Raw genomic sequence first — 15195 nt, 5'->3', positions numbered from 1 at the left:
ATCCTGGGGCAGCCCCACAGGCCGGGCAGGCCCCACAGGCCAGGCTGGGCAAGCACTTACTTGGAGAGCAGGATGATGCAGTTCTGCGCCCTCCGGCCATCAATGACCGACAGCTCTTTGACCTTGCGGGAGGCCAGGTAGATGTCCTCCGTGGAGCCCAACTCTTTCTGCAACCAACAAGCCACTCAGAAAGGTGAGGTGTGTTTCCCCCAAACCTCTACTCTCCACCCCGCCCCTGAAGGAGCTGCCCCCCTCCAACCAGGCCAGGCTCCTGGTGTGAGAGAACGGAGAAGGAAAAGGCTGGGAAGAGAGGAGGGTGGTTCATGACGGACCTAGTAGGAGGCACCTGTGGCTTTACCATGGACTGGAATGAGTTGGGGGCAACGAAGAAGCCCTTTTTAGAGATCGCCCTCTCTGGGCAAACTAGAGAGGAGCTGTTCCGATGGAGGGAGACACCGATCCCTATGGCTTCGGGAATGTCATAGGATCTACACATCCCCAGAGACCCAACCCCCACTCCCACCGCCCCACCCAAACTCCCCAAAACGTAAGAAGCTGGTTCTAAGTGCCCACGAGGTCACAGTCCCTGGACTCCCAGAGACTTCAGGCCCGGCCCAATGTCCTCTGGGTAGAGGGCATCCACATGTTCAGAGGTGGGGAAACCGAGGCAGAATTCCCTGTAGAATTCTCTCCTTGGAGGTTCTAGCAGGCATATTCCCCAAAAATCAAAAACTCTGCCCCCTTCCCTGCACCTTCTCTGAGCTCCTAATGAGCTCCTATCCTGGGAGCTGCCTCCAAGTACGTGCTCCGTGCTGTGCGCCTGCAGGGGCCACCACTCACGTGGCCACCTCTGCGAGCTGTGCCCTGTCTGCTCAGTCTTACAGGATGGCCTGGCGGGCCCTCTCCTCGGGTGAGACAACAGACCAGGAGCTTCCTCCTCACTCCAGGGCCCATTCACTCCACCGCTGGCCAAGGTCTGCTGTGCTAACCCCTCTCCTACATTTCCCTCTCTCTTTGGGGACCCTCCCCATGCCACCCTGTATGGATGGGGAATGAGACAGAAGGTAGAAAGGACAGGCCTGCTCTTTCGGGCCCAGGACCAGGCAGCAGCCTGGGGGGAGTAGTTAAAAGTCGGGGTGTCCAGGCCCCTCAGTGACTCACCTGTTGGGAAGTATTAGTTATCAGCTCCTAGGCAGGCAGTGGCCACAGCCAACAGAGAATTAAACATGCACAACGTTAGCCAAGAGGTACAGGGACCCAGGGACGGGAGGAGAGACATGGGGACCCTCATCTCTACTCCGCCTGCTCCATCCCAACTAGACTGCTGGCTGCAGAGGGGGGCGGGGAGGAGCATGCACAGGAGCAGCTTCTAGCAGACATGCACCCCAAGCCAAACTCAGCGGAGGACAGGCAGTGCCTCCCACAGGCCCTGGGCACAGGGACCCCTGCCACTCCCCATCAGGGCCAAGCAACCCCAGCTGCTGGTCCCAGGCTTTCCTCTCCTCCTCCTGGAATCTGCCCAGAGGGCAGAGGGCACTTTGCACCCCGTGAGTTAAACTTTCTAAAAGGGGAGAAAACGCACGGAATTTGAGCGGGACCCTGTGCAAGTTGTGTTCTTGAGACAGAGGGAAGCAGGCATCTCTGAATTTTGCTCCCGGTCCCTTGCCCCTCACTTGCCTGTGAACCTCTCAGGGGAGCTGAGGAGGCGGAGCTCACCCCTGGTTCTCCCTTCCTGACCCTGATGGAGCTGAAATCACTAAGTCAGAACCTACTTGGGACAGAGAGGGAGACCCACAGCTTATAGACGATGCTCCACCCACAACCACCCAGGTCCCGAGATGACCAGCTCTGCTGCTGTGAATTTAACCCTGACCACTGAGTGACAGTAACGAGAATGAGCTTTGCACTCAGACAGGATGCTGGGCTGTGTGGGCTCAGAGCAGTGATGGGGGGACAGACTAGGGGCTCCCTGTCGAACTCTTCTCTACTCACCAAATAGGGAGGCCCCAGACCCAGCCTCTCCTCAATTCCATAGCCCCTCTTCCCCTACTGGCCCCCATCCCAGCTCTGTCTCCGGATCCTGGAGGAGATGCTCCAACTCCATGGAGGCGTGTGACTGGCCACGCCGGGAACACCCCTTGCAGGCCTGCCCTGCATCCCCATTGGAGCATGGGCATGCAGGAGCACCAGGCCCTCAGGATGCCTCCATGCAGCCTGGCATGAGCAAGGGCTGAAAATGCCTCCTGCAAGCAGATGCCTTGAGCACCCATATTTAAATGGTATAAACAACCATCTGGCTTTTCTAGAACCCCCACCCCTTTGGTTAGTCCCCTGGGAGCAGGGACACCTGCCCTCAGCCCCCCACTGCCTCAGGGAGGGTCAGCCTCAGGCCTGGACATCGCAGAAAGAAGTGGGGAGCCTGGTCACTACATCCATGGCCAGGAGGGCACAGCCGCCATCACTGGCACATGGGGAGTCCTCAGGGCCGGAACCCTGGGCTCGGCAGAGAAACCATGGAAGAAAAGAGCATAGCCCTGAGAGGAAGCAGCCCCTGGAGGCAGGCCAGAGAGAAAGCAAACCTTTTCAGGCCTGGGCTGGTAATGCCCAACTGGACTTGGGGGGCAGCCCCAGACATGCTGCTGCAATGCAAATTCCTAGGCCCCAACCCATTTCCGGACTCACATTCATGTGAATATGAGGTCCCAGAAGCTGCATTTTTGGCAATTCCACAGGCACTCGGCACAGTTAAGGTCCCTGGCTCAGGAATGCCCTGTATTCTACAATACCACCAACCCCACTCCCTTCATGCTGCTTACTCCTCAGCCCTCTGAACCCAGCACCTGCAGAGCAAAGCCCAGGGCCTCTGCCCGCCTGCCCGGGCTTGGTCTAGCCTCAACCTCTAACATGACCTTGAAATATTAGCATCCTCTTCTACCCTACTCTTGGGGGGTTGAGAGATGAGAGTATATAAGAAAAGTGGTCTGACAAGTTAAAATGCCTTTTATGTATAGTTCCTAAATCCTGCGACCAAAGAAAAAGCAGGATCAGCAGTGGCCAGCCCCTCGGACTCCACCTCCAGTGCTCCAGGATGAGGGAGAGAAACCACTGCATGCTCATGCATCACTTGATGTGTGAATGCAAACTGTAATACTATGGGATGTCTCCCCTCCTGCACTGCACACCTCTACTTCTCATCTAAGCTCCCAGCATGCACCTCGGGCCTGGCAAATGATCAAATCATTCAACACATTCAGGATGGAGGGAGGGAGGAGCCATGTGTCAAACGCTGTGGGTTTATTAAGGCACAAATGTAAAGTCAAGGCTAAAAGTCAAGATCCAAGAGGCTCGAGGGGGCAGGATCTTACCTGGTGCCTCTGATAGGCTGAGAACATTTTTTCAAAGTCCTGTAGGTCCAGAATCCGGAATATCTGCATGTCATCAATCTCATTCCATACGGTGCCAGGGACACGCTCCTAAGATTCGGGGTGGGTAGGAGATGAATGGTTGACTCACTTCCTTTTCTGTGGAGATGGCTGGTGCCTCCTTACCCCCAACAGTCCCCAGGGGTACACATCCTGACAGCCAGGCGTCCAGACCCTCAGAAGGGGGTCATTCCTCCTCTCTAACCTCCATTCCTCCTCTCTAACCTCCATTCCTCCTCTCTAACCTCCACTCTTCCTCAATAATTGGCCCCAGGATAGAGGGCAGAGACAACTCCTTCCCCACCTGTCCACATGGGGCCGAGTGTAAGCACGGAACAGAAATCAGTGGGTGAGCTGCGTGAAGGATGGGCGAGTATGAAACTCCTTCCAGAAAAGTAAGCTCTGGGGCCCTCCCCCTGAAGGTGGGCTGGCAGGGTCAGCGGCAGGAAGCATGCCCACACATACTGGAGATCGTGCCAATGATATTTCCTGCATCTGAGATGGCCATTTTCTCTCCCAGGGGTCTTCCTCCCACTCTCCCTGATTCCCAGAAAGCAGACCAATGTCAAAGGCTGGGACATCCTGTCCCCTCCAGTGACTGCCGCGGCCAGCAAGACTCTACCACAATCTCCTGATGGTCAGACCCAGGGACGATGGCCCCTAGGTTATGACTGGGAAGGGCCCAGGAGTTTACATCCCAGAGCCCCTCCCCATAGGCCCTGCCCACCTCTGTTAGGACCTGGCATTGAACCCCATTCCAGGGGCTAGGAAGAAGCTGCCAGCCTCTGGGGAGGAGCTACCAGCCAAGCCAGGCCACTCCAGTGGTCCTGAGGCACCTGAGGATGGCTTAGAGCACATGTGTCAAACACAAGGCCCGCGGGCCAAATCCAGCCTGCCAGGCCTTGCAATGTGGCCCGCACCGCGCTGTCATCACTGCACTCCGCTGTCAGTTTATGACATTGTCAGTTTATGACTGTTCAGTAAACCATTCGGCCCGCGATTTAGGCTGGATTTTAGATTTTGGCCCCTTCTCTGATTGAGTTCGACACCCCTAGCTTAGAGTCATGGCTCTCGAGTCACATGATGCTCTTTGGCCCCTTGAGTGTGGCTCCTCCACAAAATACCACGGCCTGGGTGATTCTATTTTGAAGAAGTGGCATTAGAAGAAGTTCAAGTTTAAAAAATGTGGCTCCCAAAAGAAATGTCAATCGTTGTACTGTTGATATTTGGCTCTGTTGACTAATGAGTTTGCCGACCACTGGCTTAGAGGATGGAGACCAGAGGTCCTCCCAGCAGGTGCTCCACCTCTCCTCCTGGGAACCCACCTCGCCTACAGCCCTGCTGACTTTTCAGGTAAAGCCTCCCACCGTCCTCTGGCTGCAGGGCGGATGGGGAGCCTTCCTAATGCCCCGCCTCCTCCCCCGCCTCCCCCTCGGCAAGGCTTGGAGAGAGAAACATACCTTTCACTCACTTTTATTTTCTTAAACTCTGGAAAAGGGGAAGCTAGGCCAGAGCAGGGGGTGGGGACATTCCTGTGGCCTTCCTAAGGCCAGGGACCCTCTTGTGGAATGCCGGGCTGGGAAGCTCGGAGCGGCAAGGGATACAGGCAACTGGCCAAACCCAACACAGACACATTCTTTTCATGCAGAAGCAGCCACTGTGTGCGTGTGTGTGTGTGTGTGTGTGTGTGCGCACAGGAGCACGCGTGGGGTCGGGAAAGAGGAAGGGGCCTGGGGAGAGGGGCCAGGCTCCTGGAATGGGGAAGGTAGTAGCAGAGAGGAGATGGTTGGGAATTGAATTGGGGCAGGCAGGGGAGAGAAACTTCTAATTCAGTTCCCATCTAAACCCAGGCCTGGGGTGCAGGTAGGCACACTGGGAAGGCTCAGAGAGGTGAAGCTTCCCATTGCTCCTCATTCCCAGCGAGGCCAGGATGAGGAAAGGGCAGAATGAGAGGGTGGAATGCTGAACGCTAGGAAGAGAAAACAGACTAAGGGCCAGTGTGTCTTCCCAAACACTCGCCCTCCCCCATATTCTCCACAGGAACTCCTAGTGGGATACACTGAGTCTGCAGCCAGACCAGGGTATGTCTATTCCAGTGTTCTCCACACCCTAAATCTCACCAAGTCACCCTGATGTGCCTGCTATGCCTCATCTTCCCCAAATTTAGTTTTTGCGCCACTCTGGCTGAGACCCCATCACCTGTGGCCTAGATCCCTGGAGTTTCTGCCCCTCAGGGACAACTTGTGTATGCCAGGGAAATATTTCTCAACACACATTTCACTGTTTCCCTCAAGGAGTGTGTGGGGTCAGCGAGACCAGGCTGGCTTGCTCTGTCCCTGTCTCATCACTCTGTGGGACCACTGGCAAAAGCAAATGGAGGGGCACTGTTCTTTTCTCATGTCACAGGGGGAAAACTGAGTCTCAACGGTGCTTACTTACTGAACTCAAGTGTATATTAAGTGAGATAACATACTCAAAGCACACACGGTAATGCCACCTACAATAACCAATCTATTATTATTACTAGAGGCTTGATGAATGAAGATTCGTGCAAGAATGGGCTTTCCTTCCCCTGGCTGCTGGCACTGCCTTCACTCTGGCTGGAGCCATTTTTCCATCTTCCCATGCTGCCCAGAAGCCTGGAGCAACTGGGATGGTGCAGAATGCCTGTGACCTGTCCCACCCCCAGCTGCTCAGCACCTGTGTATGCAAATTAACCCAACAGGTTTTGGGTTAATTTGCATACTCACTCCTGATTGGCTGGTGGGTGTCAATTTGCATCTTACTCTTTTATTAATGTAGATGATTATTATTATTATTATTACTTTCTATGTGTTAGTCACTTGGCCAGTACCTTCTTTGTATTAAAACAACCATTGCTATGGATATCATAATTACCCTCATCTTACAGATCAAGAATCTGAAGCCCAAACGATGAAATGACCCCTTGTCATACAAGTCAAAGCTTGTAGCTGGGATAATAGGTTCACAAAACATTTGACTCCCTGCCACCCACCCTGGCTAAGAAACATCTGCGGCTCCCAGGGCTGCTCCCTAGTGCCTATTCCACCAAAATGGTGCTTTCCAGTCTAGGTATGAAACTGGCCTGTGCTGGGTCCTTGAGGAATGTAGTAGGCTTTATTAGTACTGGACCCCAGAGAAAATCCTAAGCATAAAGCTCTATATGATAAAAAATGTTGCAAAAATATTTTGCCTTGTCTGTATTCCTTAATTGCTAAGGTACCTAACCAACTTTTCATGACATTTTAAAATCATAAAGTAAAAGTTATAAGTATAGGAGATGCAGAGTATATCTTTTTTACGACAATTTAAAATCATCACTTCTGATGATCAACAATGAACATTCCCACACAGCCTCTGACCTCTGGCTGCCGGCTCACATGCCCTTGGATTTCCTGCCTTTCCTCGTAACCATGGAGAAGCATGCACAGGGCACAACTTCAACACAATGCCAAGAGGTGGCTCTAAAATTTTAATAGCTCAGGTTGACGTTGTCATCAGAGGCCTAGGAGACTACGAATGGACTGTATTCATGCATCATGTTTCTACCTAGGACACAGAACCAGAGGTGGAAGGAATCGTAGAGATCACCTTACAGACAAGTAAATGGAGTGTAGACAACATGAGCTGTTTCACAGGCCACATAGTTAGAGCCAAACCTGGTGTTGTTAGAACCTCTCTTTCAGTCCATCCTCAGGATCTAGAAGTGTTTCTTTGAACACACTTTCTAGACCCAAAGGTCAGAGGGCACCCATTACTCTCAGCTCCAATCATAGCTGTTGTTGAAGGGTGAGTGTGAGTCAGGCCAACTGAACCCAATTGCCTTTTATGTGTTTATCTCAGGGACAAAGTCACTGGTCCTCTTACTAGGACACAGTATAGAACCAGATGCAGGGCTTGACCCAGGCTGCAACTGGCCTTCATTTTCCAGGGGTCATGTGACCCAAGGCATCTATGCTCTATGATCTTGAACATCCAACAGAGAAATCAACTCCACACTTGGGCCTGGAATGGGTGATTAGTGGGTAATATTTGTGAGGGCCTCTCACTGCTGAGCCATCTAAAAAGCAGCACCATTCTCCTGGGAAGATGCCAAAATGGCTATATCTTGGCGTCAAACTCTTCATTGCAAGGGTGTCATAGCCCCTGTCATGGCCTCATTTCAGTCCTTGATCTTTATCATCTCAGTCCTTGGCCCAAGATCTTTGCCCAGATCTTCTACCCTTTTCCTCAAACTGACCCTGTCCTTACGGTTCCAGTCCAGCCCTTCTCTTGTCTAGAAGGCACCCCTGCTTGGTTCATGCACTTGTATCTATTATATACTCCATTAATCCCCAGCACACATAAATTACTTTTGTAGGTGGCTTGGGCAATGTAAGCATAACCACATGACAAGCCATATCCTCCCAGGGTAGAATGTTCTTCCCAGTAGAATGAACTGCGTGGCATCAGCAACCCCATCTTTCGCATCCTCTATGTCTACCCTTACACCCACCAAAGAACCCAGGGGCTAGATCTCCAAACAGTGGGGCTGACTGCCCCCCAGCTGTAGGAGAATGGATGCACTGGCCTCTCCTGGTTACTCACCTCATTCAGCTTGACCCAGTTGAAGGACTTCAGTGGATGGGAAGGTTGGGGGACACACTTCTTCCTGAGTGAGACTTCACTGCTGGGGAAAGGGTCTGGAGGGACAGGCAGGCCAATGCCGAAGCAAGGTGGGGCACCAGGGGGAGTGGGAGTCCCACCAGGTGGAAGGGGTGGTGGCGGTGGGGGACAGCAGGCAAACGGTAAAGGGGGTGCAGGTGGAGGCAGGTCATTGGTTGTCATTGAGGAAGTCAAGGTAAGTGGGCCTCCAGGGGGAGGTGGGCAAGATACAGGTCCTGTCTGTGAGGAGACAAAAAATCAAAAGAACAAAGCTTTTAGCAATGATACCTTTCAGGTCGCCCACGATTACTCCTTTCCCTACTCTTATTTTCCATCTACACTAGATCCTCCCATCCTGCTCTTATCTCCCACCTACATTGAGCCCCTGTTTTCTCTCTGTATCTCAAACATCCACCACACACACAACCACAGATAGACAGACACTAAGCTAAGTCAGAGTTGTCACGATGCAACAGTAGAATTGACACGAAGAGTTGTGTAGGCCATGACCTGCTGAGGGCGGGGGAGCCACAAGCCCACCTGCACTCTACTTCCAAGGTGTACTTCCTGGGACAGCACCACCCAGAAGAAGGAGCATTATTTTTTCTAAGTAACACAACGGTGTCACCCTTACAGCTTCTTCAGGAGCCCCCTCTATGCAGGGATGAGGCCCTCCTCTCTTCTCCCTCATCCCAGGATCCTTGGCCTCTCCCTACACCTGCTCTTCCCTGCAAATCCTGAAGGTCTCAGCTCATCTATGTGGAAGGAGAGAAGAGGGCCCACGTACTGAGATCTCACTGAGTTGGGCTACCAGCTCAGCCACTTGTCCCCGAGCCTGGCGCAGCTCCTGGGACTCTCGGGCCAGCTTGTCCTTCATCTTGTTCAGCGTCCGCATCATCTCTTCCTTCTCCAGAGTCTTCGTCTCACATTCTCGCTCCTTCCTCTCCAGCTTGCTCACCAATTCCGTGTGTTCTGGATGATGTGGGGCAGGAGAGGAAATGGAGAGAGAGAATGTGAGTCTGCGTGTGCCCCCCTCCAGAGGAGGTGGGTCCTGGGCTGGGCAGCAGAAGGGGTGTGTGGAGCGTGCAGCAGGTTTAGGCAAAGCTCCTCACCTTTCCGGAACTTCTCCGCCTGGTCTCGCCACTGCTTCACTTCATTCTCATTGACGAGCCTGGTGGGGAGCAGAGGGAGAGTCCTGTTGAACATTGGCACTCAGCCTCCCAGCCTAACATTGGTGCCTTGACCCCAGCCTAACTGGTCACATCGAGGAGGGCGGAGTTTTGACTCTCCATGTTCCTCCAGGTCCCCATCCCTTCTCAGTTCCCACTGTATGTTTCTCCATGGACTGTGAAAGCTATAAGGACCCCTAAGTGCCCTGTAATCTAACCCCTTTGTAGAACAGTTGAAGCTCCTGAGATGAACCTAGAGACAAGATTTTAATAGTAGAACTAGGCCCAAACCTCAGGCTTCCCTTAGCTGTGATGATTTGTACCCCTTTGTACAAATAGGTTTTTGCATTGACAGAGATCAAAATATTGGCACTACCATGGTGCAGGCTTCCAAAGAAACAATGTGTAAAAGTGAGAGAGGCCACCCATTCCAACACAGAATGAGGGTGAAGGGAGCGGGGGTGTCTAAATTATAAGAAGTCCTCATTCGCATCAAACTCTTGCAACTGGGATAAAAGTAAGCTTTCATTTAGACCACATGTGTCAAACACAAGGCCCGCGGGCCAAATCCAGCCCGCCAGGCCTTGCAATGTGGCCCGCACCGCGCTGTCATCACTGCACTCCGCTGTCAGTTTATGACATTGTCAGTTTATGACTGTTCAGTAAACCATTCGGGCCGCGATTTAGGCTGGATTTTAGATTTTGGCCCCTTCTCTGATTGAGTTCGACACCCCTAATTTAGACATCAAGGTACAAGAGAGTTGAAACCCCAAGTGAGACCCTAGGAATCATGTCTTTGGTAAACCTGAGAATGTGGAAGAGTGAGATCCATGACTTTGGCCTCCTCCACCAGGCTAAGGCTATAAAAGGGGGACAGCGTGGAAGGGAAATCTCTTGTGCAGAGATTTCTTTGGGGAGAACCACTGCCATCGTCCCCAGGGTGCTACCTCCTTCACCTCCATCTGTGAAATGGCTTCTTTGAGCCTCTCAGAGAGTTTTGACCCAGGTTCCTTGACACTTGGCAGGAGACCTGGTGGACTGGGGTCTGACCTGGGGATGGGCAGGTCCAGAGAATGAGGAAGCATTAAGCAGGACAGTGCTTGTTGTTGACAGTAGCTGAATTGTTTAAAATTCATTTTCTGCTTGTTGTTGAAATGTAATACAACCAATCAGTGAAAGCCTATTTAATCTCCTTAAGGGCAACAGGCTCAGACTTAGGCTGAAAAATAAGTAAAAGTTTGAAATTAAAAATTTTAAATTCAGTGTTTAAAATAAAAATTTTATGCCGAAAGATAAATGTTTCAAATTAAGTTTACCGTAAAATCAATATTCAGAACATAAGGTCTGAATATGATTGATGTGACTTGGAACTTGCTCTCTGTGCTCCTCTGTACCCAGGGTCAGACAAAGCCTGTAAGGTCAGAATACTTCAGGCTGTGCCCTGCTTGTCCCATAACCTCATGGCTAAAGGGTCTTGCCCTGCATCAGTGGTCGGAAAACCTCTAAAGGGAAAGAGGTTATCTACGGTGTACAGTCTCTGCTGCATATTCGTGTGTATGTTTTTAACAACCCTTTTAAAATGTTAAATCTCTTTTTAGTTCATGGACCATGCAAACACAAGCTGTGGAATTCCCCCACAGGCATGGCCTGCTGACTACTCCTCTATGTTCATGAGTTTAAACTTCTCCTCTATCCACTCCTCCCAACGAACCAGTGAAAGGTGAGTAACCCTCAGTTGTGCTGTCCAATAGGGTAGGCCCTAGCCATATGTCATATTGTTTATTGATTAAAAGAAAATACAATGTAAAATTCAGTTCCTCAGTCACATCAGCCACATATCAGTGCTGGGCAGCCACGTGTGGACAGGGTAGACATGGAGCACTTCCATGATCTCAGAGTTCCTTTGGACAATGCTGCTCAAGGCCAGTGTGGAGAAGTCTGGGGTGAGACGGGGACTGAGACCCCCATGTAGGAGAGAGATGAGAAGGAGGAGGAAGACAGGCGAGGGCTGGCCCCTGCTCACATGTTGACGATGTTCTTGACGTTGAAGTTCTCCAAGGGAGCCAGGTCAGGGTCCACACCCCGCTCATCCTGGAGGACGATCTGCTGGAGGATGCGGTCCAGGAGCTGCCACTGCTGCAGGTAGCCGCCGTTCCGCTTGTCTGAGGGACACAGGCATTGCATCTACACTGAGCCCTGGAGCCTCACCCGAGAGTCACTGCCTGGGCTCAGGCTGGTGAGATGCCCCCCACTCCCTTGGCAAGCTCCCAGTCTGATGCGGAAAGCGATGCAATTGCTGATGATGGAGAATCTCAAATCCAGCCATTTCTTGATTATCTGTGACTGACCCTCTGACTGTGTCAAACCTCTGGACATATTTCTCTGAAATGCTTCCTATCTGCTTTTCTTCCCTGTGGGTATTCAGCATCTAAGGCCTTGGGAATGCAAATTGCTTTTTCAATTACCTTAAGAAAAGCCTTTCTGAAGGCAAATATACTCCAAAATATTACATGCTGAATATTAAAGTCTGCAGGAATTTTTTTTTTTTTTAAGAAGAGGTTTTATTTAGGGCAATATCTATGCTATTGTTCTACAGAGAAAGATGGATGGAAACTAACTGCAGGTGTGCACAGGGAGGGAATCAGCCTGTATCGGAGAAGTGGGAATGGAACCCAGGAAGATTTGTTTTGGTGAAGGTGACCCTGAACTCTGAAGGCAAAGGCATGGTGTGTTATGCCCGATCTCACAGGGTCCCACTCTTATCCCCTCTACTCATAGTCTGGCTGGGCATAGACTTTTTTTGAGGTTGAAACTCTTCATTAGTTCTTGTTCCCCAATACTTCATCTCTGCTGACCACCAAGGAAGGTCAACCAGCATGATCCTGACCTTGAAGTCAAATCATTAATGCCTACAAGATGGAAGGTCATGTCTGTAAAGCCCCTTCTAAAGTAGATAGAGAGACCCAGACACGTGCCCATGGACACCAAGCACAGGGACTTGAGACAGAAGTCAGTTTTCCCAGGACCTTCCCGTGTCTTCCATGAAGATTTCTGCTCGACTTTCGGAGAAGAACTGAGAGCTGCAGTCCCAACCACTGCATCTTCCCCCCCCCCCCCCCAACCACCACTCCACTGACACAGGTATTGCCACATGGTGTGTCATGCTCAATTTACCTTTCACCCAGGAAACCAGGGTGGAGCCAGGACACTGGCTCCCAGAAGCAGAACACGTTTCATTTAGAGCCCTGATCCCAAAGAAACAGAAGTTCCTTCATATGCACAGACTGGCTCAGCCTCAAGTTCATCCACTGAAAACAAGATCATAATGCTCACTCTGTACATCATTCTGAGGTTCAGAGACACCGTGCTAAAGGACCTCACACTGCACCTGGCCCAGAGCTGGCGCATGGTAAACTGTCCTTGTCACCACCACCACCTTCACTACAACCAAAGAGAGTCTGTCTAGGTTGACTATAATTTTCCAAATACCCCATTTTGTGAAGAGCTTAACTACCAAATGGTACAGTTTCACTTTGCATGCTGGAGTGGCTTATCAATAATTATGTGTAACTTATGTAGTCACTGTGCACACTTGGATCTTAAGAGCTTAGCATCTGCTCCTATAGATGCTGACATTTGAAAAGAAAGGCAGGGGCAAGGGTGTTAGGGTGGGTTCCAGCAAGGACTGGCTGGAGGAATTGATTTTCAAAAAAATTAGCCTGCTCATTGCACATCTGTGCCATGCCCCAAACACAGACCTTTTGGGAACTCCCCAAGAAGTCTGCTCACTCTCCTGTCAGAGCTGTCTGATTTCAGGGTGATCAAGTACTGTTCGTTGGACTGGGATATTGGCATTGCTTGGGACCAAGTCCAGCAACTCCCCAAAGTGATTGTGGAAGTCCTGGCCTTAGGAGGGAGGGAAGAGTAGAGGCCTGAGTCCTGGCCTGACCTTCTGGGGCTGGCTGAGGAAGCGGCAGGTGCTGGCTACTCACAGGGCATCTGCAGGCAGTGGTGCAAGACAGACAGCAGGCAGGGGTAGGCCTCCGTGTGCTTCAGCTTCCGGTGAATCAGCTCAAACATCTGGGAAGCACTCTTGGTGTCGATGTGGACCTGGGGGGTTGGGGGCAGCAGTGACTGGGTTGGGGGAGACAGTGAGGAAGAGAATAGGGGAGGGAAGACCCTGCCTCCATCCACTGTACCATCCCCCAGGAGGTCCCACCTTCCCCTGCCTCTGGCCCAGGAGCAAGGGGGAGATATGCTAATTATATAACTGGGGCTTCTCAGCCTGGGCCTATTGGCGTCTTGGACCAGATCATTTTTCGTCATAGCGGTGGCCTTGCACACTATAGGGTGTTTGGCAGCATCCAGTGGCATCCTCCTCCCACTAGTTGTGACTACTTAAAAATGTCTCAAGACATGTGCATGTCCCCGTGGGCGGGGGGTGGGGACTGCTAAGTTGCCCCTGGTTGAGAACTATTGATTCAAACCCAGGGGAGGAAGCAGGGACACAGGTGAGTGAAGAAGCACATGGCACACAGGTCCACAGCCTGGGCTCAGCCCCAGGCCTGCTCTCTGATTGTGACAACAGGCCAGCTGCCCGGTCGCTCCAACCTGCTTCCATGTCTATAAATCCAGGAACTTTGAGAGAATATACAGGATGGTGGTTCGTGACTGAAGCACCACCCAAAGCAGGTTTCTATTTGGATGGGGATTTTATAGTACAACATTTAAGCAGCAGAGGGCTACTAGGGCTGAAATGAAAATATGATTGTGTTTGCTAAGCATGATCTGGTGCGTGATAGGAGGAGGAGGCTCAGGATTGCCAGAAGGCCGGGGAAAGTAGTCCAGGAGTGGCATTTGAGACTACTCAGCCGAAAGAAAGAATGTCTCTCTTTCCTCTGGGGGTTGTGACCCGCTAGGACAGTGGTCGGCAAACTCATCAGTCAACAGAGCCAAATATCAACAGTACAACGATTGACATTTCTTTTGAAAGCCAAATTTTTTAAACTTAAACTTCTTCTAATGCCACTTCTTCAAATTAGACTCACCCAGGCCGCGGTATTTTGTAGAAGAGCCACACTCAAGGGGCCAAAAAGCCGCATGTGGCTCTTGAGCTGCAATTTGCCGACCACTGCGCTAAGGGGTAAATACTCTATCAGGTTAAATGCTCCAGGTGAGGCCCACATACTGCCGAGTATCCAGAAACAGGACCTGGCCATAGGGGGACGCACCAGGGAACCCAACCAGCACTAGACCCACCAGGCATAGGATCTGTAGAAGAGGCTGTGGGGCCACCTGGACCGCCACAGTCACCTCACCCCAGCAGGCTCCTCACCATGTCAAACCTCCTGGCTAGCTCCAGGTCATCCTCATTCCGGACCATCTCGAAGAAGTCTAAGTGCCTGGATAGGATGGAAGCATTGAGAGCACAGACATTAGCATCAGAACATCATTGAAGGGTTACAGCCCCTTTAAGCCCCCACCAGCGAAACCTGAAAGCTTCATTCAGGTGAGGCCAATGCCAAACCAGAAGGAAGCAGCTATCTGCAGGCAACACTCCCCTGTATAGACTCCCATGCCCTGCCCTCATGGAGACCAACCAGCACTACTGATATTGGGGCTGGATTACCCTTGGTTATGGGAGCCTAACCTGTATTACCTGGATTATCCTTGGTTATGGGAAGCTAACCTGTCAGTTGCAGGAGGTTCAGTAGCATCTGACCTCCACCCACTAGTTGCCAGTAGCACCCCCACCTTCAGTTGTGACAACTAAAATGTCTCCAGGCATTGCCAAATGCCACCTGGGGTAGGGGTAAAACACTCCCAGTCAGGGACTACTATCCTACATATACTTTTCCCAGTGTCCTCATACTGTCCCCATGTCAGCCCTCAAGGTCAATCTCACTCATTTTCTACCCCTTCACTCTCCACTCCACTCC

At 51.5% G+C, this 15195-nt stretch overlaps 1 protein-coding gene across 2 annotated transcripts in view; it reads right to left on the bottom strand.

Moving 5' to 3' along the window:
* The window catches only part of DAAM2 (dishevelled associated activator of morphogenesis 2), a 106187-nt gene that overhangs the window by 14467 nt on the left and 76525 nt on the right, over positions 1-15195 (bottom strand). For both annotated transcript variants that reach the window (XM_084890082.1, XM_084890083.1), the window contains 8 exons: positions 14592-14658; positions 13249-13366; positions 11280-11418; positions 9200-9258; positions 8875-9059; positions 8031-8327; positions 3366-3473; positions 61-167 (listed from right to left, as the gene is read on the bottom strand). In XM_084890082.1, the coding sequence (XP_084746208.1) occupies positions 61-167; positions 3366-3473; positions 8031-8327; positions 8875-9059; positions 9200-9258; positions 11280-11418; positions 13249-13366; positions 14592-14658 (1080 nt within the window). The remainder of the gene's footprint in view (positions 1-60; positions 168-3365; positions 3474-8030; positions 8328-8874; positions 9060-9199; positions 9259-11279; positions 11419-13248; positions 13367-14591; positions 14659-15195) is intronic.

Source organism: Pipistrellus hanaki, assembly GCF_964339955.1.
Source record: "Pipistrellus hanaki genome assembly, chromosome: 7".
In the NCBI taxonomy this organism is placed as follows: Eukaryota; Metazoa; Chordata; class Mammalia; order Chiroptera; family Vespertilionidae; genus Pipistrellus; species Pipistrellus hanaki.
The sequence above is the reverse complement of the archived record's forward strand: the minus strand, read 5'-3'. Positions and strand labels throughout refer to the sequence as shown.